This window comes from Balaenoptera acutorostrata, chromosome 15 (assembly GCF_949987535.1).
Source record: "Balaenoptera acutorostrata chromosome 15, mBalAcu1.1, whole genome shotgun sequence".
NCBI lineage: Eukaryota > Metazoa > Chordata > Mammalia > Artiodactyla > Balaenopteridae > Balaenoptera > Balaenoptera acutorostrata.
In genome coordinates, this window is record NC_080078.1 from 5,831,345 (window position 1) to 5,850,907 (window position 19,563).

General features: G+C 43.8%; 1 protein-coding gene and 1 non-coding gene across 15 annotated transcripts in view; both read left to right on the forward strand.

The window, feature by feature from the left end:
* Positions 1-3,409: 3,409 nt before the first annotated feature.
* Positions 3,410-19,563, forward strand: part of TRRAP (transformation/transcription domain associated protein) — a 111,220-nt gene continuing 95,066 nt past the window's right edge. For 11 of the 14 annotated variants that reach the window (XM_057530277.1, XM_057530287.1, XM_057530285.1 and 8 more), the window contains exons 1-11: positions 3,410-3,546; positions 5,694-5,854; positions 6,267-6,316; positions 10,471-10,581; positions 11,622-11,726; positions 12,708-12,791; positions 14,133-14,189; positions 15,535-15,660; positions 16,980-17,057; positions 17,259-17,347; positions 18,172-18,268. In XM_057530277.1, coding sequence (XP_057386260.1) covers positions 5,755-5,854; positions 6,267-6,316; positions 10,471-10,581; positions 11,622-11,726; positions 12,708-12,791; positions 14,133-14,189; positions 15,535-15,660; positions 16,980-17,057; positions 17,259-17,347; positions 18,172-18,268 — 897 coding nt within the window. In that variant the 5' untranslated portion in view covers positions 3,410-3,546; positions 5,694-5,754. Of the gene's footprint in view, positions 3,547-3,921; positions 4,066-4,554; positions 4,842-5,693; positions 5,855-6,266; positions 6,317-10,470; positions 10,582-11,621; positions 11,727-12,707; positions 12,792-14,132; positions 14,190-15,534; positions 15,661-16,979; positions 17,058-17,258; positions 17,348-18,171; positions 18,269-19,563 lie in introns of those variants that run through there. The other 3 variants (XM_057530278.1, XM_057530279.1, XM_057530280.1) reach the window with 3 other exon arrangements.
* Positions 5,983-6,184, forward strand: LOC130704970 (small nucleolar RNA ZL1). The gene has a single exon (XR_009005571.1). It is a non-coding gene; the product is annotated as a small nucleolar RNA ZL1 (small nucleolar RNA).

Sequence of the window (19,563 nt, forward strand, 5' to 3'; positions counted from 1 at the left end):
AGATGGTCACATCTATGTCACAGAAGCCACCTGCAAGGCCACCCTGAAGCTGATGTTGATGTGACCCTTCTTTGTCTAATTCCCCACAGGTATTACCTCCCCCAGAAACCTTCCTTCTTCTGGGCTCTCACAGCACCTGTCTTGATGTAAATTCTTGTCACTGAAAATCTTTCTAAAGCAGGTTAGTCGGTCTGTTGGCCCTAGCAAAATGGTATAATTGATTTCCCTTTGGTAACAGAAGGGCAGCAGCCCTAGTGTTAATATTCCTACCACAAATCCTCATTATCCTGCATTGGAAATGTAACTGTGGGAAGTGGGGGCCACTGAGCTGATAACAATCACCCCCGATCAGCTCTGGAGAGGCTTTGGGGGTTAAATTCTATGGTAGTTTGAAGTAGGCAAAAGGGAGTTTAGCGTGATCCCTTTGTTGAATTTACCATGGCTCCAGGCCTAGATCTCAGCTTTACCAGATTTTCTCCTGGAATTTTTCGACCACAGGACACCCAGTCACCCTGTTGAAACCCACAAGAGACCGAGGGAGGACTTGTTAATTCATCACGGGGGAAGGTTCTTCATAGGGGTGGAGCCCTTAGGGCCAGCCTCCAAGAAGCCCAACAGGTGAGGCAAAGGTAAGCAGGGACTCCAGCACGCCAGGGGACAGCGGAGGGAGGATGGCCTCTTGGTGGCTCTCAGAAGGTCAGACTGAGGCCTCATGCCCTGAACCACTCCATGCAGAGACCACTTGTGCAGACTGCTCGTGCCCACCAGAGTGAATATTTTGGGGCTCCCTGTATTTTTTTTTAGTGTTCCAGCTGTTCCTATCCTATAGGTTCATACAGTATTATTCCAAACAGGGTACAAATTTATACATTTGTTTATGGGCCGAATTGTGTCCCTTGAGAAATCCGTATGTTAAGGCATAACCCCCAAAGTGACTGTATTTGGAGACAGCACCTCTAAAGGGGTAATTAAGGCTAAATGAGGTCATAAGGGTGGGGCCCTAATCCAATAGGACTGGTGTCCTTATAAGAAGAGGAACAAACACCAGAGATCTCTCTCTTGAGAGAGCACAAAGAGGTCATGTGAGCACATAGTGAGATGATGCCAGCACGTAGTGCGATGATGCCACCTATAAGCCAAGAGAAGAGGCCTCAGAATGAAACCTACCTTGGTGGCACCTTGATCTTGAACTTCCCAGTCTCCAGAACTATGAGAAATAAATTCCTGTTGGGTAAGCCACCCAGTCTGTGGTACTTTATAATGGCAGCTTGAGCAGACTAAGACAACACCCAATGGGCAACAGAAATACATTGGTAAAGAAAGACAGAGGGACTGTCCTGGTGGTCCAGTGGTTAAGACTCTGCATTCCCAATGCAGGGGGCCTGGGTTCAATTCCTGGTCAGGGAACTAGATCCTGCATGATGCAACTAAAGATCCCGCACGCGGCAACGAAGATCCTGCGTGCTGCAACTAAGACCCGGCACAGCCAAATAAATAAATATTAAAAAAAAAAAAAAAAAGAAAAGGAGCTTTCTGTCTAGGAGGAAAAAAGATGCTAAATGAGTAAATATAATTTCAGATTCTAAGGAAAATTCCAGTATTATGAGAGCTAGTTGTGGGGGGGCGGGCGGCGGCAGGCAATGGTTTTCTTATATTGGGCCTTAAAAAGGCCTCTCTGAGGAGGTGACATTTGAGCTTATCAAGAATGACAAGGAGCCAGCTTTGTGCCTCTCAGGGAAGAACATTCCAGACAGGAGAATTAGCTACAAAGGTCCTAGGTGGGCAGGAGGCACAGCAAGGCCATTGCGGCTGGAACATGAAGAATGAGGTTGGGAGGTGCACAGGCCCAGGGATTGAGGATAAGTTGAAAAGTCTTTGGAGGGTTTTAAGCAGAGGAGGGGCATGGTCTCATTTATCTGATAGAGATGAAGTTGACACTGTCCCCAACCTCTAATTCAGGAGACAGACAAGAAAACAGGCAAAAATCATAGCAGCGTGATGGGTACTTTCGTAGGGGAAGCTAAGGCCATGGGAAAGCATATGAATTTCACCAGTGTTAACCTCCCCGCCCCTCCCCCAAATGTAGGTCTTTATCACATGCAATTAAATGGAAACTTATCAAAGGATTTGTGTACTGCTGCTTTTTTTCTCGACCCCACCCCACCCCGGCAACAATATTAAATAACCTTGGATGGCACATTGGTTCCAGCCCTTAGATTTTTCAACTTTACCCTATTTTGGACCTCTTAAATTTTGGGGTTGGCGGTGGTAGGAGCAAAGAGGATTTTGCTTGCAGGTGGGCAACTTCTTCCATGGGGGAAGGAGTGTTCTGACCCACTATATTTCTCCTGGGGCAGAAATAACTGGCACTAAATATATCCACTTACAATCTCAGCGCTTCAGCTGAGGCTTGTTCTTGAGTGGCAACATTAAACAAAGGCAAGGAGCATGTCTCTGAACGTATCTTGTAGGAATTGCAAGCTCTATTTATTACCAGGTGTGAAATATATCTGTCTGAGAAGGGAACACAAAGATTCTGGTGAGTTAGTGATGATGGGGTGGCGTGGGGCGGTTCGGGGGGAGCAGGGGGGAAGTACTGTCAGGAAGGGGCAGGAGGTGGAGCCAGGTCCTGGAGGGGCTGGAGGTAGGTCAGGTTATCACTTTCATGCTCTGGCCATTTACCACGATCACCACGTGTTTCCAGGAACAGCTCGTCATTCAACCAGTCTCATAGATGGGGTCTGCAGGTGAGGCCTGACAGTACTTTTCTCTTCTAGGGCCTCTTGGTTCAGCCATCACCTCATTTGGGCATCCGGGCCCCACTTTCCTCTCCCTCTCATCATTGCTCTGACCCAAGGCATCTGCCCCGTCGCGTAGGAGCTGAAAAGCGGTCCACTGCGGTCTAGCCTCGGGGTGATGCAGCTGCAACAAATGATCAGGCCGGTCTCTTCCAGGCAGAACACCTGGGCTCTCCTTTGCTTACAGGGTCTCCGTCTGTCTGCAGCCGTCGCCTTCCCAAAGACCCTCCTTACCTCCTCCCCCTCCCCGGGCTAAGAAGGACCCCAGGGCTCAAGCTGGGGAGAAAACCCCGCCCAGCATGCCACGTTCAGTTCAGGGGTGGCCTCTTCCCGGGCCCGTCCGCCGTCTGCTAAGAAAGCCCCGCGGGTGCACACCGCCCCGCAGCAGCCCCCAAGTGTCCCTCCCCAGCCTCCTGGCTTCTACGAGGATATTAAGGGCAGAAAGAGCCGAACCAAATACGCTTGTCACTGCCTGCCCCTCCCTCCCGGCCTGCGGCCCCGCCCACGCGGACAGAGGTTTAAAGGGCCAGGCAGGCCCACCCGGGCGTGACGCCTCTCCCAGCTCCCGCCGCCCGCCCAGGCCGCACCCACTTGGAGGCGGTGCGCCGGGGCCTATTCCTCCGGCGGCGGGCGCGGCCGCTTTAAGCGGGGGCGGGACTGCGTGCTGCGGCGCGACAGCGGCGGCGGCTGAGAGGGCTTAGGTGGGGTCGCGGGCCGGCGCTGCAGGAAGCTGGCCGCCGATGTCGGGGTAAGTGTGGGCAGGCGCGGGACGGCGGCGGAACGGCGGCGGAACGGCCCCGGGAGGCGCGCGCGGCGGCCCCAACGGGTGCGGCAGGGCCCGGGCGTGGGGAGGCCTCTGCGGCGCCTGGGTCCGCGGAGCGATGGAGGGAAGCGCAAAGCGATGGAGAGAGGCTCCGAGCGCCCCGGAGTCCCTCCGCCCCCGATCGGGGCCCAGTCCGGGTGGCGGGGGCCGGCGGCGGCCCTCATATCGCCGCCGCTGCTGCCTGGGCTGGCCGGGGAGCGCCGGGAGGCGGAAGGCTAGCGGCGCGGGAATTGGCCCTCGGCGCCCGCCGTAGCCCGGCCCAGGAGGCGGGCGCTGGGTGTCCGGAGAGGGTGACAAAAGGAGGGAAGCCGAGGGCTGTTTGAGGCCGGGGAGATAGAGCGTGGGGTTGGGGCCCCGTCTCCCCGGAGGCGCCTCCTGTCGCCCTGGCTCCTCTCGGCCTCCACGCAAGCACCTGGCTCGCCTGGCCCGGCGCGCAGAGCGAAGGTAGTGGCGTCGACAGCGCCCCCTCTGGCCCGGCGGCGCCGCCTCAGGCCTGGCGCGGCGGGGCGGGGCGGGGCGGCGCGGCGGCGCCGTTTGCCGGGTGCGGGCGGGGCACCGGCTCCGTCCCCCACAACCTGGGCCGGGACGCGGGGGCGGGACCGAAGCCAGGCCCGGGCCCTTGGTCTCTGGGGTCTTGGAGCTGCTCTCCAGCTTGGAGGCGGGATGGGACGTCTTCCCTCGGGGCCCCTAGCCCCCCGGGCCAGGGGAGAACGAAGCCTGGCCTCTCGGGGTCTCGGAAAATGGGGGGTTGACGCCTTCGGTGAAGAAGTGGATCTAAGCCTTTAAAAAGTTTGGGCACGACCCACCCGAAGTTTCTTAGGTAGAGAGAGGCCGTGACCCTGAGTCTTGGGTCTCGGGGATGGGAGGTGAAGAGGAAGCAGAAGTCGGGTCATCCAGCGGGGCTGACAGAATCCCTCCGGTTGGTTTCGTTAGTGACTTCCTGCCCCTGGAGCCGGCGGGCTGCGCGGGAACAGCGGCAGGCACCCTCTCTGCTTTTGGTGTCTCGAGAGGGCGGGCGGAAGAGGATCTGTGGCGTCAGGGTGTCCCCATCGCTTGGGGCAGGAGTGTGAGCTGCAAGGGAGCGTATCTGGTAGGCAGGGCCATTGAAAGGCCTGCGGAAGAGTTAATGGTGTGTTTGTTGAAGAAAGAAGAAAATCAAGTCATGAAACTGCTCCTTAATGTAGAGTGAAATGTGACTGTTACATTCGCGGGGAGGATGGGTAAGAGCAATTTCACTAGGTTCTCTTAAGAGGGCTCTTAAAATAGAAACCAAGTCTCCTGTTTGTCAGCCTGGAGCTGCAGTTCGCAAAGTGTGGTCATCCACACCTGTTTCCAACTCACTGAGGTGCTTTTTGAAGCATTTAGCCTATTGTATGTCAGATGCAAGCAAAATTGACAGCTTCCTGGACGCCTCCCTGAACCGAGGTCTCTGGGTGGTGCTTGGGGGTCCACCTTTGGCACCTGATGATTTTAGTGCGCAGTGAAGTTTGAGAACGCATCACCTAATGCACAGGTGGTCCAACTACAGTCAGCACACCAAATCCAGCCTGGTGGCTGTTTTTATACAGCACGAAAACTAAGAATGGTTTTTACATTTGTGTAACGGTTGGGGGGAAAAAAAATAAAAAGAGGAATAATGTTTCATGATACAACTCAAATGAAATTCAAATTTCAGTGTCTGTAAATAAAGATTTATGGATTACAGCCATGGTCGTTCGCTTACAAGTTGTCTGTGGCTATTTTGTGCCTCCAGCAGAGCTCAGGAGTTGGGACAGACCACAGAGCCTGAAATATTTACTCTCTGGCTCTTTACAGAGAGTTTGCTGGCCCCTAGCCTAGGGAAAGATGGACATACCATAGGAAAGAAAAGCATCTGTGTGTAAAAATCATGTTTAGAAATTAATAGAATGGACTTAAGTAACTTTTATTTTCAAAAAAGCAGAGGGAGTAGTGTTGATTTCTGAATTAATGGAAAACTATTTAGATTAACACAGGCATTTAGGTAAGATTTTCCTAGCGATCATGAGCCTGTGCCCTCAGTAAGTTGGCTAATCATATGCTTCTTTTTGTAGGCCGGGCAAACTCATGGTTATAATACTTCTCTCTTGAGAAACAAACTAGCTCAAAAGAAAAATGGCGTTTGTTGCAACACAAGGGGCCACGGTGGTTGACCAAACCACTCTGATGAAAAAATACCTTCAGTTTGTGGCAGCTCTCACGGATGTAAATACACGTGAGTTGATGCTTTTCGTCATGAAGAAATGTGTTGATGTGACTTCTTCATCTCAGTTCAAATGATGTGCACATGGAGATAAGTAGTCACGTTAACTGTTATCTTAATTTCCCCTTTCTCTACCTCATGGAGAAGCAAAGTGATGAGCATTACCGGCTGGAGCCCCAAAGAGGCACGCATGTGGGTGCGCACGTGTGTGTGTGTGTGTGTCCTTGTCTGTGCATGCACATGTATGTTTGGGAGTACGAGTGAGTGTGACTGGTTGTAGGGAACTAGTTATGTGCCTGCTTTTAGACCATGACAGTCAAACTGATAAGATCTGATTGCTTCTCTTAAATGATTAAATCCAGTAATTTTAGGAACATCCTTAACGTAATTTCAATTATCTGATGGTTTGTTTTACCATTTACAGCTGATGAAACAAAGTTAAAAATGATGCAAGAAGTTAGTGAAAATTTTGAGGTATGAGCTTTATATTTTATTTTGTATTATATTTCATAAAGCTTTAAGTTTTGAGGTATGAGCTTTTCATTTTGAGATAAGTATTCACATGTGCTTTCCTACAGCTTCCCTGTCAGTCTTTTTACTAGTAACTTAAAAATTATCTTTGTTAATGTAATTTGTTATACTTCAAAATTGAAATTTGAAAATTTGTACAGTGTTGTCCAGCTTCTTCACACTAGTGATAGTGACTCCCGACCAGTGTTGAGGAATATTGCTTTTGTTTTGGTTATTTGACCTTTTTTTCTTTTCTTTTTTTTTCTTTTTAAATTTATTTTTATTTATTTATCTTTGGCTGTGTTGGGTCTTCGTTGCTGCATGCGGGCTTTCTCTAGTTGTGGTGAGCGGGGGCTACTCTTTATTGCGGTGCGCAGGCTTCTTGTTGCGGTGGCTTCTCTTGTTGCGGAGCACGGGCTCTAGGCGCGCGGACTTCAGTAGTTGTGCTTCGCGGGCTCTAGAGTGCAGGCTCAGTAGTTGTGATGCGTGGGCTTAGCTGCTCCGCGACATGTGGGATCTTCCCGGACTGGGGCTCGAACCCATGTCCCCTGCATTGGCAGGTGGATCCTTAACCACTGTGCCACCAGGGAATCCACTTGACCTTTTTTTCATTTTCAACTATGGTAGCCCTTTTAGGCATATGCTTTCAGGATACACTCAAACTTTTGTTGTGGATTTGTTATGTTAGGTAATGGGTGGTATGGGAATGAGAGCTGGCTGGCAGTTTTGGCTCTCCTGTTTATAACTTCTGCAACTTTGATCAAACAGTTTCTCTCTTCTGGCTCTTACATTCTACAATTTTATATTGACCCATAGGTCCCTCAGATTCTGTTCATTTTTCTTCAATCTTTTTTCTCTTTGTTCTCTGATCTGCCTTCAGATTCACTGACTATTTTTCTGTCATCTCTGCATCTGCTGGGATATTATTTTTAAATTCCAGTTTATTTGTATTTTTGTTTTAAAATTTTGGTTATTGTACTTTCAGTTCTAGAACTTCCATTTGGTTCTTCTTTAGATGTCACTTCTCTGTAGAGATTCCCCATCTTCATTTATTGAGACCATGTTTTCCTTTTATTCTTTGAACGTATTTATAATAACTGCTTTGAAGTCTTTGTCTGCTAAATACAGTCCTCTATAAAGGTTGATTTTTATTGACTTCAGGTCACATTATTTGGCTTCCTTGCATGTCTGGTAGTTTTTGATTGTACACCAGACATTGTGTGTGAAATGTAGGGACCTTAGATTCTGTCATCTCCCTTGGAAGAGTGTTGATATTTTTACTATAGTCAGCAGTTCAGGTGCTGGCTGATTTCACTGAACTTGTGTAGGCTTGGTTTTATGCCGTGGTAGAGAGGATCTCTGGGAATCCCAAGGGGTTTCCCAAGTCCCTCCAACTTTGTAGGATTCAACCTCCAAACCCCATCTTTCTGTGGATCTCATCAGAGGTTGATTTTAGATTTTGTTGGGATGGGGCTAAACTAGGCCTTATTCTGGGGCATTGTCCTTCCTCAGCTGAATGTATGAGGTGTTATCAAGGTGTTAAGAAGGTCTTTGCACTGTGTCGAGGCTGAACCCCCAACATCCTCTGACCTTGCTAGACCTCTGATGTCTTTCTTCATTTCTCAGTCCTCAAGTGCCCACTCCCTGGTAAGCCTCAGGTAGTCTTACCTCCCCTTACCTGTAAGTACAGCCCAGTCCTCAGTCAAGGACTCACAGGAGACCATCCACACCCCCTTCTGTAGTTCCTTTTTCTCTGGGGCTTTGCCCTGCAGATTCTGGCCACTTCAGCTGTTGCAAACTCTGGTGTTTGCTCCTCAGCTCAGCAGGACCATCATGCTTTCCTTGGGCTCCAGCCTGCTGAGCCCGGTTGGGAAACGGTACCCAGGCAGAGAGCCGAGGTGGGGCGCAGTTGGTGAGTTCCCCTTCTTCTGGAGATCATGGTCTTGCACTGCCTCTGGTCCAGCACCTGAAACTGCTCTCTCATATTTTGTCCTACTTTATGGTTAGTCTGGTGCCAGTTAGTCTCATAGGCCGAAGAGAAACTCGCTCTTCTTTTAATGTGGGTACGATAAAACCTTTCTCAGAGTTAATATGATTAAGAACAATAGATACAATGTTTCCTAGCCTCTGTCACGGTCATTTGAATCACTAAACATTAAATAAATGTTCGTGGGATTGAATTAGATACCCTACTGTCTATAGTAATGGATGGTATTTTTGTTTGCTGGGGGAATTTTTTGGTTTTTTTGTTTTGTTTTAAACAGATGTTTTCCAGGATTTGTTGCCTTGAACTGAGGTGGAAAAAAATCCTGAGATATTTAGAGATTGAGCTAAAAGGCTTTCTCTTCCACCCAAGCTGTTAGTGCAAACTGTTAAAAAAATAAATAAATAAAGCTTAAAAAAAAGAGGTGGGCGGTAGAACAGCAAAGGCCTGCATTCTGCATTTTACTGGAAGAACTGCTAGGAGAGAGCCACAGCCCTCAAAGTTTATTTGAGAGGCTGAAATCTTGGAGCTGCCTGTGATCCTCCGAGTGTGGTGGGGCTCTTTCAATTAAGTGTCTCAACCCTTTCTCTCCTGTTTAGGGTCTGGCAGTTAGCAAGTTAGTTCCTGGCTTTGGTCTCAGATGCATTGATTAAATTAACAGAATTAAAAGTTAGCAAAGTAATACACTTGGGGCTTTTCCAAATAGTGCCTTTTGAAATCTGATAGGCATTTACCTTAAATGAAGTTCAGATGACTGAGTCCTTCGAAGGATGAAATACTAGAATGACCACCGGTAGGTAATTCTAAATTACCACCACTATTACCCCAGAACAAAATATTTAAGTGAAATTAAGAATTCCCAGCGGTTTAAGGAATCTTAGAAATTCATTTCATTAACCACTTAGGGATAAGATTCCAGGCTAAGTAAATATCACATGGGCCATCTCCCAGGACAGAAAATAAAGAAATGTTGAAGTTAGAAATCACAGGAAGCATTCGTATGGATCAAAAAGCCAGGGGCTAAGTTGAAATACTGGCAGAATAACTGGGCAACTTGTTGAATCTTTCCTGTGGGAGAAATTTGAAACTTAGGTGTTTTGAAGGCAGTGGAATCTGGATGGTATGGGCTGACTTGCAGATGAGCCTGATTTCTTGATAACCTTGACAATGTTCCATCATGACTGTCACCCCTCTTTTCCTTCAATCCTTGAATGTGGGTGTTTCGTAAAAAGTCTTACACTCTGGGGTTGAAAGGTGACAGATACAGTTCTTGTCCCCGGTGGATTCACATTCTGCTCCGGGAGGGGCTGGGGAGGCGCTGCCTGGCTCCTGGGGGCGCCTCTTCACACGCAGCGTGCTGTGGGCACGGGGCCCCTGGAATTGAGCTCCGGGTTGGCCTTGGGAGACCAGTGCTCAGGGGTGCATCCCAAGAATGGCGGTTCTTTCTTTGCTCCTGTGGCAGCACACTCTTTTCTGGTTTTTGCCTGTATTTCCTTCTTTATAGACTCCTCAGGTAACGGACAACCCCATGTCTTTATCTTCCTCCCAGATCAGTGTCTGGAGCTCCAGACGCATTTAGCTGCCCAGATGCCTTGACTCACCAGCGTCTCAGACTCATGATAATAAAAGTTTAAATTCCTTCCTCTTAGACTCCCATCCCTGCCATATTGAACTAAAAAAAGTTCAATATGTGTCTTTTACACAGGCTTTCTCGTCATTTTGTGCCTTTGCATGTGCTTTCCTTAGAACCTTTCCCACTTTTTCCCGTGGTTAACGCCTGCTGGCCTTTTAGGTTTTAGTATCAGCATCACTTCTTCGGGAAGGTGGTCTCTGCCGTTGGTTCCATCCAGTCAGTTATGCCCCATTGTTCGGTTCCCTTAGTTAAGTGAACATTCTCCACAGTGCCAGTATTTCTAGGTTTACCAGTAAATTTTAGCATTTAGTTCTCTCTAATTGGATATCAGAAGCAGCAATCATCTTAACTTCTTTAAAACTATGTTATCACTAAAGCATCTGAAAGTATTAAAAATTATTATCAGCTCTACAATTTTTTCCTTTTGAGGTTATTATAATATGTGAATTTGAATATGTACACAAACCTTTATGGGGTTTTCTTTTATTTTTGCATAATTAGAATGTCACTTCATCTCCTCAATATTCTACATTCCTGGAGCACATCATCCCTCGATTTCTTACATTTCTTCAAGATGGAGAAGTTCAGTTCCTTCAGGAGAAACCAGCCCAGGTGACCTGTTCAAAAATATAATGAGAAAAAAATGTCCTGCTGTAGGAGTGCAAGCACTTAAGAATGAAAACAACTCAAAAAACTTATGGTTCCCCTTAAAAACAAAAGAAGTTTTGTCATATAAGGATAACTTTGTCCAAGGCCATTGCCTCCTCAGCTAAATATCTTGGTTTTATTTCCTCGTAGCCATCTCTTTCACAATTTAAACTCTTCACATTTGCTGACCAGTGACGTGTGCATATGCTATGTATTACAGCCAAATTCATGTGTATATATAGGAGGGAGCAACAGTTTCATGACCCTTCCCGTACCTGTTGCCCAGCTCTGACCTTACTATTTTCAGTTCTTGTAACTCTGGCCAGTTTTGTTTTATCTATACCCCCACCCACTCTTTGCTCCCCCCTCTTCACCTTGATTATTTTAAAACAGTCCCATCATAACTTTTTTTCCATAAATATTTCAGCATGTATCCCTTAAAAATAACTTTAAAAATTACCATAGTACTAGTGAAAGTTAATTGCTAAACAAAGCATTTTTACGTGGTACCAGTTCAAGATCTACCTATTTGACCTTTTTTAGTTGTCAGTTCCATAGACAAAATCATGAAAGCTTAGCACAGCTTATGATGTAATTAGTCCTTAGGCCCAAGGTAATTGGAGAGCATGTCAGAGGAGCTAAACAGAGCTTACGAAGGGAGACTGCAAATGAAGTTCAGTTGGTGTTTTGCTCTTTTCATCTTAAATTCACCCCACATGCACACATTAGTGTCCTCCTCCTGGCAATACTGATAAGGTGTGAAAGAGGAAAATTTGGCTACTTGATTTGGTACACAATTGTAGAAATACTGAAAATACTGGTTTGCAGTACATGCTTTGGATTACATTTAAATAATTTACAGAACCGTTTCTAGAATGGGCCCCATCTTCTTGTATGGTGGTTGCCAGTGCTGGGTACAGCTGTGTGACACTTGTAGGGTGCAAAAGGGTTACCTTGGGACTCTTGGAAGGATTTCGTATTTACATTTTTGTTTCTCTCAACAGCAACTGCGGAAGCTCGTTCTTGAAATAATTCATAGAATACCAACCAATGAACATCTTCGTCCTCATACAAAAAATGTTTTGTCTGTTATGTTTCGCTTTCTGGAGGTAACTTTTGAGAATTTTTATTATTTAGCCACATTCAAAACTTTTAATGATTTTCTTACTGTAAAATCCTGTATTACACAACTTTTTCCCTTTCACTAAAGTTCTGATTCACATGAGTAGAAATTTTCTTAATGTCCATTTCCTCCCATTTTGCCAACCAGATTACTAAGAAAGATTATTAAATGAAAGTCTTTTTTTTGAGTCACTGAGGGATTGACTAGACACAGTGGGAATCTGAAAGTGGGTGGTGGTCAACAGACTCCGAGGACGGGGTCATTGGCTTCGTGCCTCTGTGTTTGTGTGTCGGGCACAGTAGATGCATAGTAGTCAAAGAGTTGCTCAAATTCTTGGGGTTAATCCATTTGGTACCTGTTAAGCTAACCTCTGAAATTGTTTTCTTGTTGTCCTTAGTCTTGGGGTGTTTAGAATTCTGTCATGTTTCTGGGCCCCTTGGAAAGATGAGCTCTGTAGGGGGACTGAGTTGGGTTCGGATCCTGGCTCTGCCATGTATTAGCTCTGTCATGTCAGCCCCATTCCTTCCTGCCCCGAGCCTTCGCTTCCTCCTGGTAAGATGTGGAAGGCGCCCCCGTGCAGACAGTGTGAAGTGTTAGCACAGGGCCCGGTGCATGGTGGCTGCTCACGCGTTGCTCTTCTGCAATATTTTCAAACAGTGAAACGTGTCTGCTGGGCCGTTAAGACCTTGCTTCATAGTGTGACTTGCCTTAATTGCCAGTTACTCATTTGTCTGAGTGTTCCTCTCACAGGACCCACTGGCGGGCTGTGCTTCAGACAGCCCAGCAAAGGCTGCGACAGCGTCCTCTCCGGGTCAGCTGTGTTCTGTGGGTTCATGAATTTTCTACAAACCAAACCTAAGTTGGCTGATGGCGGGTGTATATGCAGAAAACGCTTAGAAAATAGTCTTTAGATGAAAATAAGTTTTCAGAAGTATAACTCTTTTTAAATGCTTTTTATTTTTTTAAGACGGAAAATGAAGAGAATGTTCTTATTTGTCTAAGAATAATTATTGAACTACACAAACAGTTCAGGCCACCCATCACCCAAGAAGTGAGTGTTTATCTTGATAGCATTTATAAACTGTGCTGACAAATTGCTTCTGTGTGAATCTTTTACCCTCTTTTAGAGTTGACAGAACATATGCTGCTTTCAGTCATAGAAAATATCACCTAAGTTGGGGGAAATTCTTTGTGGGTTAAACAGTGACTTTTTTCTGAATGTGTACATGAATATTTTGCTGAATTTGTTCAGTATTTGAAATGTGTTAACCAACCAAACTGGCAGGGCTCTTTGGGTGGTTCTGGTACTTACAGGTCTGAGATGCCCCAAGGCTCCAATCGCTTTTATACAAGGGTTCAGATGTGGGTTCTGAAGTCAGAGCTGGGTTTGAATCTCAGTGTGCAGTTCAGTAGCTGTGTGACAGTGGGTAAGCTCTGAGCCTTTTGGAGCCTCTTCTGTAAAATGGGGACAATCACAGTATATCCTCAAAGATTGCTTAGAGAATTAAATATAAAAGTTAAAGTTCTTAGCATAGTGATTGCTATCTACAGAGTCAGCATTAAACACTCTGTTAGCCATAATTAAGATAGTATCTTTTCTGATGATAACCTTGGTAAATGCCTGTTGTAGATTATTTGGAAATTGAAAGACGAAGTAGAATTCCTTCCACCTTGAAAACTATTTAATGTCTTGGTGATTTCTTTTCCTTTTTCCCACCTTATGTATTTGTATGTTTTCTACATAATCACAGTACTACTGTGGATGACATTTCATATCCTGATTGTTTCCCTTCACATTATATGTAAGCGTTTTCCCAATGATAGAAAATGTTTTGTAAAGTTAATTTTTAATGGATATATAAAATTCTTTCATATTCTTGGATATTTAGGGTATTTCAAAATTTTTATTTTATGATTAAAACCAAATATCTGTTTACAATTCAAATGATTTTGTAGACTGGGTTTATGGAAGTAGAGTTACCAGATCAAAGGTGTTAATGTTTTAATGCTTCTGATACATATTGTTACATTGGTTTCCAGAAAGGCTTCAGCAGTTTAAGCTTCCCTTAGTAGTATAGTATAGTATGGGGTGGAGGGAGTCTCCTTATTTGCACTCCCTCCAGCATGGTGTGCTATTACTTTTTGAAAGGCAAAAAGTGGCATTTATTATCATTTTCATTCCGTTGCTCTTCCTGAATTAGAAAGCTTGTTTTCTGTTTATCAGTCTTTTTGTGTGTGTGTGTTCACATTCATTGCCTATTTGTATCTTGAGTCTGACATTTTTCTTGCCTGTTTTGTGAGTTCTTACATATGGAAACTATTGATGTTTTTCTTATTTATTGTAAGCATTTTCTGTTTATAAATATCTTCCTAATACTGTATTTTTTTTTAGATTCATCATTTTTTAGATTTTGTGAAACAGATTTACAAGGAGCTTCCAAAAGTAGTGGTATGCTGTTTTTAATATTATTTGAATTTACTGTTTATATTTATTTATTACTTCCTCATTCCAAAGGGTTGAAGGAATAATTGGAGGGATGCTAATTTTACAATGGGGAATGTTTAGTGATGGTTAAAATCTAGGTTGATAAATTAGCCCTTAGAAAAAAAGAGTTCTTTTGGTTTCATTGTTTAGATTAAATACTGTATTTTTGACGTAAAAGCAATATATTCTTATTGTAGAAATTTTGCAAAAAAGGAAAATCATCCATAAGTATTCTTTCACTTGTAAGCAACCATTGACATTGATATTTTGTTTTGAGTTTAACTTTGTGCTTTGTAGAGATGGTTGCCCTCACATTCTTGAAGCTTTTTTGGGGAGTGGTGTATACTTTCAGCATTTTTCTATATCTTGAAAATTTTTTCCTGTATTGAAAGAACTGTTTCCAAGCAGTGCCACCCATATAAAAGTGTGTGGAGTGGAAGAGGAAAGGCTCATCCCTACCCTGCTCTCATTTACTGGAAGGAATCACTGTTACAGGAGGGAACGTCCTTCCAGACTCTTCTGTGGCAGTCATAATTTTTAGTGACCAATAATTTTCTGTCATATGCATGTACCTTGACCATCTCCCTTTTGCTGGTTTCCCCCATTTTCAATTCATTACTGTCACAAATAATGCTTTGGTAAAAATCATTGTGCGTAAATGTGTTTATGTTTCAGAGTTTCTATTTTCAAATTTTTTTTAAGCTTAAATTTTTTAAATTAACACATGGTAAAATTGACTTTTTGGTTTTTTAAGGATTTTAACCTGCTCATAGTGTATAAAACTTAAGTTGCGTTCTGAGTTATCAAGTTATCATTGTGTCAACTACCATTTTGATCAAAGAAGAGCTACTTTTCATACGAAGCTGTCTTTTTTAACATGAAGCCCAAATTTCATTGAGAACTAGGGATGCCAGTGAGGTCCTGGCCTTTTAAAATGTTTTCTGTACTTTGTTTCTGTTCCATACTTGACCTCTATTTAGGAGACTATTTGGAAAGTTAATTCAGTAGGGATCAGCTCCTAGTTTCTTATCACTGGAGAGATGGGTTACATCTTCCCCACCTCACTGAGGTGGTAGTATAACATGACATATATTTCATCTTTTATCAGCCAGGAAAAAATAGTAGAAAATACTGCAGGCAAGTTTGTTTTCTGTTGTTGGAGGTGGCGGGTGTGTCTGTGATGTTATCTCCATAGTCCTGGAAAAAGAGAACACCAAGTACTGTGGGGTTGGTACAGTACAAAAGGGTAGGATATTCGATTTCTTCACCACACGTCAGGTGTAAATGACTTCTGTTTTTTTTTCTGTAGAACCGCTACTTTGAGAACCCTCAGGTGATCCCTGAGAACACAGTCCCTCCCCCAGAAATGGTCGGAATGATCACAACGATTGCCGTGAAAGTCAATCCTGAGCGTGAGGACAGTGAGACGAGAACAGTAAGCGTTTCAGTTGTTTTGCTTTTTGCTTTGCTTTTATCCGCATCTCCTGCCCTCAGTAGAGGAGAAATGAGGTGTTGACTTCTTAGACCACTTAAGTTTTTTGTTTTTTTCTTAAACACATGGAGGGATTTAGAATCAGCAAACAAACGTGCGTGTGCGAGAGCGTCGCTGATTGTGCTCTGCAGGTGTGCATGTGCTCTGCAGGTATGCGTGTGCTCTGCAGGTATGTGTGTGCTCTGCAGGTATGCGTGTGAGCTGTTGCTCACCAGAGATACAAAGATAGCATCGTGGTGAAATCCAGAACCAGAAAGAGCAGCTGACCTGGCAAGGGGGCCTCCGTTCTTTCCTTAGCTTCAACATTAGAGAAGTCCCTTTAAACTGCATATAAATTTGTAGTTCAGTGCCTGACGGTGTGGGCTCTGGGGACAGAAGTTCTGGGGTGATGCTGCAGCTCTACCACTTGCACTTTTTGACTGTAGGAAAGTTCATGAACCGTTGTTCTGACCTTATTTTCCCTCTCATCTGAAAAATCAGTCTCGTGGAGTTTTGTGAAGGGAACGCTGGTACTGTCTGCAGCTAATGCATTAGATTTGTAGTATTTGCCACGTAGGGAACATGTATTGAGCATTTACTATGACTGTATTTTTATGATTGAATCAAGGCTATCATCTGTATTTGTTTTACTGAAATGGTTTTGCAGAATGTTTCACTTTGAGTTAGGATAAACAGGAAGATACATTTTGAATGAAGCTTTCATTCCTTTGTTCTTCCTGAATTAGAAACTTGTTTTCTGTTTATCAGTCTTGTGTTTCTTTTTTTGCTTGTCTGTTCCTATCCATTTGTCACCCATTTGTATTTTGAGTCTGACATTTTCCTTACCTGTTTGAGTTTTTATATATTAAGACTATTTTTTCTTACATTTATTGTAAGCATTTTTCCTGTTTATAAATATGTATGAATAAAACTAGGTAAACTTGTACTTCTTGCTGTTGTTCTTTCAAGTAAGCAAGGTAATAGGTTAAAAAATTTTTTTAAATTTCTCCGGTGATTTGAATCTCTAAGTTTTGACAAATTTTCCTGAGGTTTTTACTATAGGTGATGACATTGTAAAGTATGAAAACCTTTATATTAAATAACAGTTCTATGTACTTTGTTTTCAAAATAGTTTGTTTCTTTCACCACAGATAATTACGAAGATGTGTCAGTATTTTCCCTTCCCTTTATTTCAGTGGGGTGATGTGCAATAGTGGCACACTGATTAGGGCTATTTTAAGTGCCACGGTGATAACCTCAGTCCTCCTGTTCCTCTCTTGCAGCATTCCATCATTCCAAGAGGATCTCTTTCTTTGAAAGTGTTGGCAGAATTGCCCATCATTGTTGTTTTAATGTATCAGGTATGCATATTGCTTAGTAGCTTCTTGGGTTGTGGGCTTCCTATTTTACAAGAAAGTTTACACCTGATTTTCTGTGGCAAATAGATGTGTATGATACACACGTGCTAACTAATGAATCTCATCACACTTTCTTTGGTATGCCAGATTATTTTGCTATAAGCAGAGTGTAAAAGCATGACAATCTGATATGTTTGCTTTTAGCTCTACAAACTGAATATCCACAATGTTGTTGCTGAATTTGTGCCCTTGATCATGAATACCATTGCAATTCAGGTATCTGCACAAGCCAGGTGAGATTTCTTTGGTCAGTGATGTAGCTGACTACCATAGTTCTTTAATCCAAGTAAAAATGTACTTGCTGTCATCATTTGTAAGACAAGAAAATTTTGAGTGATAAAATTTTGGTTAAACTTATATGTATTTTTGGCTTTCTGAAGTTGTATTTCGATGATGGGTGACATGTCTTAGTCTTTGGTGTCTTGTAAATTTAGAACTATCATTAGGCATTACTGTCCTCAATTACAGCTTTGGGATATTCCAGGCTCTCTCACCTTCAAGCCTTTGTTCTTGCTGTTCCTCTCAGCATGAGGGCTAGAAAGCTCTTTACCCCCTTCGTTCTTCCTCACCCATCACCCTTAATCACTGACTCGTTCATCCTTGGAAGCCTCCCAGTGAAGCTTTTTCTCCAACCTCACAGCATTCCTCCTAAGATCTTTGTCACTTGCTCTCTTGACTTGCAGCCCGTCCGGCGCTAAGTCACTTGAGAGCAAGAGCTGAGGGTCGATCAGCCCTAACGGCCTCTGTGCCACAGCGCGGGTCTTCCACTGGTCAGATAGGTGCCCTCGTGCTGCCTTCTGGGGAAGCAGGTCGGTCTCGCCTTGGCTGTGGGGATTCAGATTGTGGCTGCTGCCCAACGGCCTGGAGATCTGCCTGCTTTATGCCTTTAAGGCCTTTAAGTTAGTCGGAACTGCATAAACGTGTAGGCGCGTTTACTGTTGCTGCGGTGTAGAAATCAACCTTTTGGGCTTAGTAATTACTATAGGCTTTTAATTAATAGTAACATCACCGAAAGAGTTGAGAGCTAATATTGTTAATTTTGTTCACTTCTCATTAGGCAACATAAGCTTTACAACAAGGAGTTGTATGCTGATTTCATTGCTGCTCAGATCAAAACATTGTCATTTTTAGCTTATATCATCAGAATTTACCAGGTAAGTTCATTGACTTTTGTTTTAAGTCAGGTTTACTAAGATATAATTTACATGCAGTAAAATTCACCTTTTGTAGGTGTACAGTTGGCTGATTGACAAATGTGTACAGTACAAATGCATACCTAACCACCAGTGCATCAAAATACAGAAGATTTCCACCATCCAGAAAATTCCTTTTATACGTTTGTAGTCAATTTCCTCCTCCCACCTCCAGTCCCTGGCAAGCACTGGTTTGTTTTCTGTCTCCATAGTTTTGCCTTTTCCAGAATGTCATAGAGATGAATCACTTGGTGGACAGTATTTGTAACCTTTTGAGTCTGGCTTCTTTCACTCAGCAGTAATGCTGAGATTCATCCTTGTTATTTAATTGGTGACTTGTTACTTTTTATTCGTGGTTAGTTGTCTTAGTCTGCTCAGGCTGCCGTAACAAAATACCGTAGACTAGGTGTAAACAGCCAAAATTTGTTTTCTCATAGTTCTGGAGCCTGGAAAATCCAAGATCAAGGTTCCAGCAGGGTTTGGTTTCCGGGGAGGCCTTTCTTCCTGGGTTGAAGGTGGCCACCTTCTTGCTGTGTCCTCCCATGGTGGTGAGGGGGAGAGAGAGATCTCCTTCTCGTCTTTTATAAGGCTACAGTCCTACTGGACGAGGGTCCCACCTGTGTGATCTCATTCAACCTGAATTACCTCCTAAAGACTCTTATCTCCAGATACAGTCACAGTGGGGGTTAGGGCTTCAACATATGAAATTTGGAGGGTACACAGTTCAGGCCATAGTGTTGTATTCTGTTGTATGGGTGTAATCATGGTGTTTATCCATTCATCAGTTGATGAACATTTGGATCATTTCCAATTTTTTTAAAGCATTTTATCAAGATATAATTCATATACCATAAAATTCACCCTTTTAAAGTGTACAGTTCAATGGTTTTTAGTTTATTCACAGATTTGTACAACCATAATCACTGTTCAATTTTAGAATAATGTTTTCACCCGAAAAAGAAATCTGTACCGATGAGCAGTGACTTCCGTTCTTCTCTGACCCACCAGCCCCTGGCAACCAGTAATGTATTTCCTGTCTTTATAGACTTGCCTGTTTCATTTTTGGCTTAATAAAGCCATATAAATATTTGCACACAGATTTTTGTGCAGATGTATGAGGTATATTGAGTTTTGCTGTTATTGGAAGTTGTGTGTTATAGCAAATTATGTGGGAGAGGTTGGAACTTCAAAAAATGGCATTATCAAGTAAAACTGAGAAAGAGGTTTTGGAGGCTTTTTTGTGGAACCTATAGAGT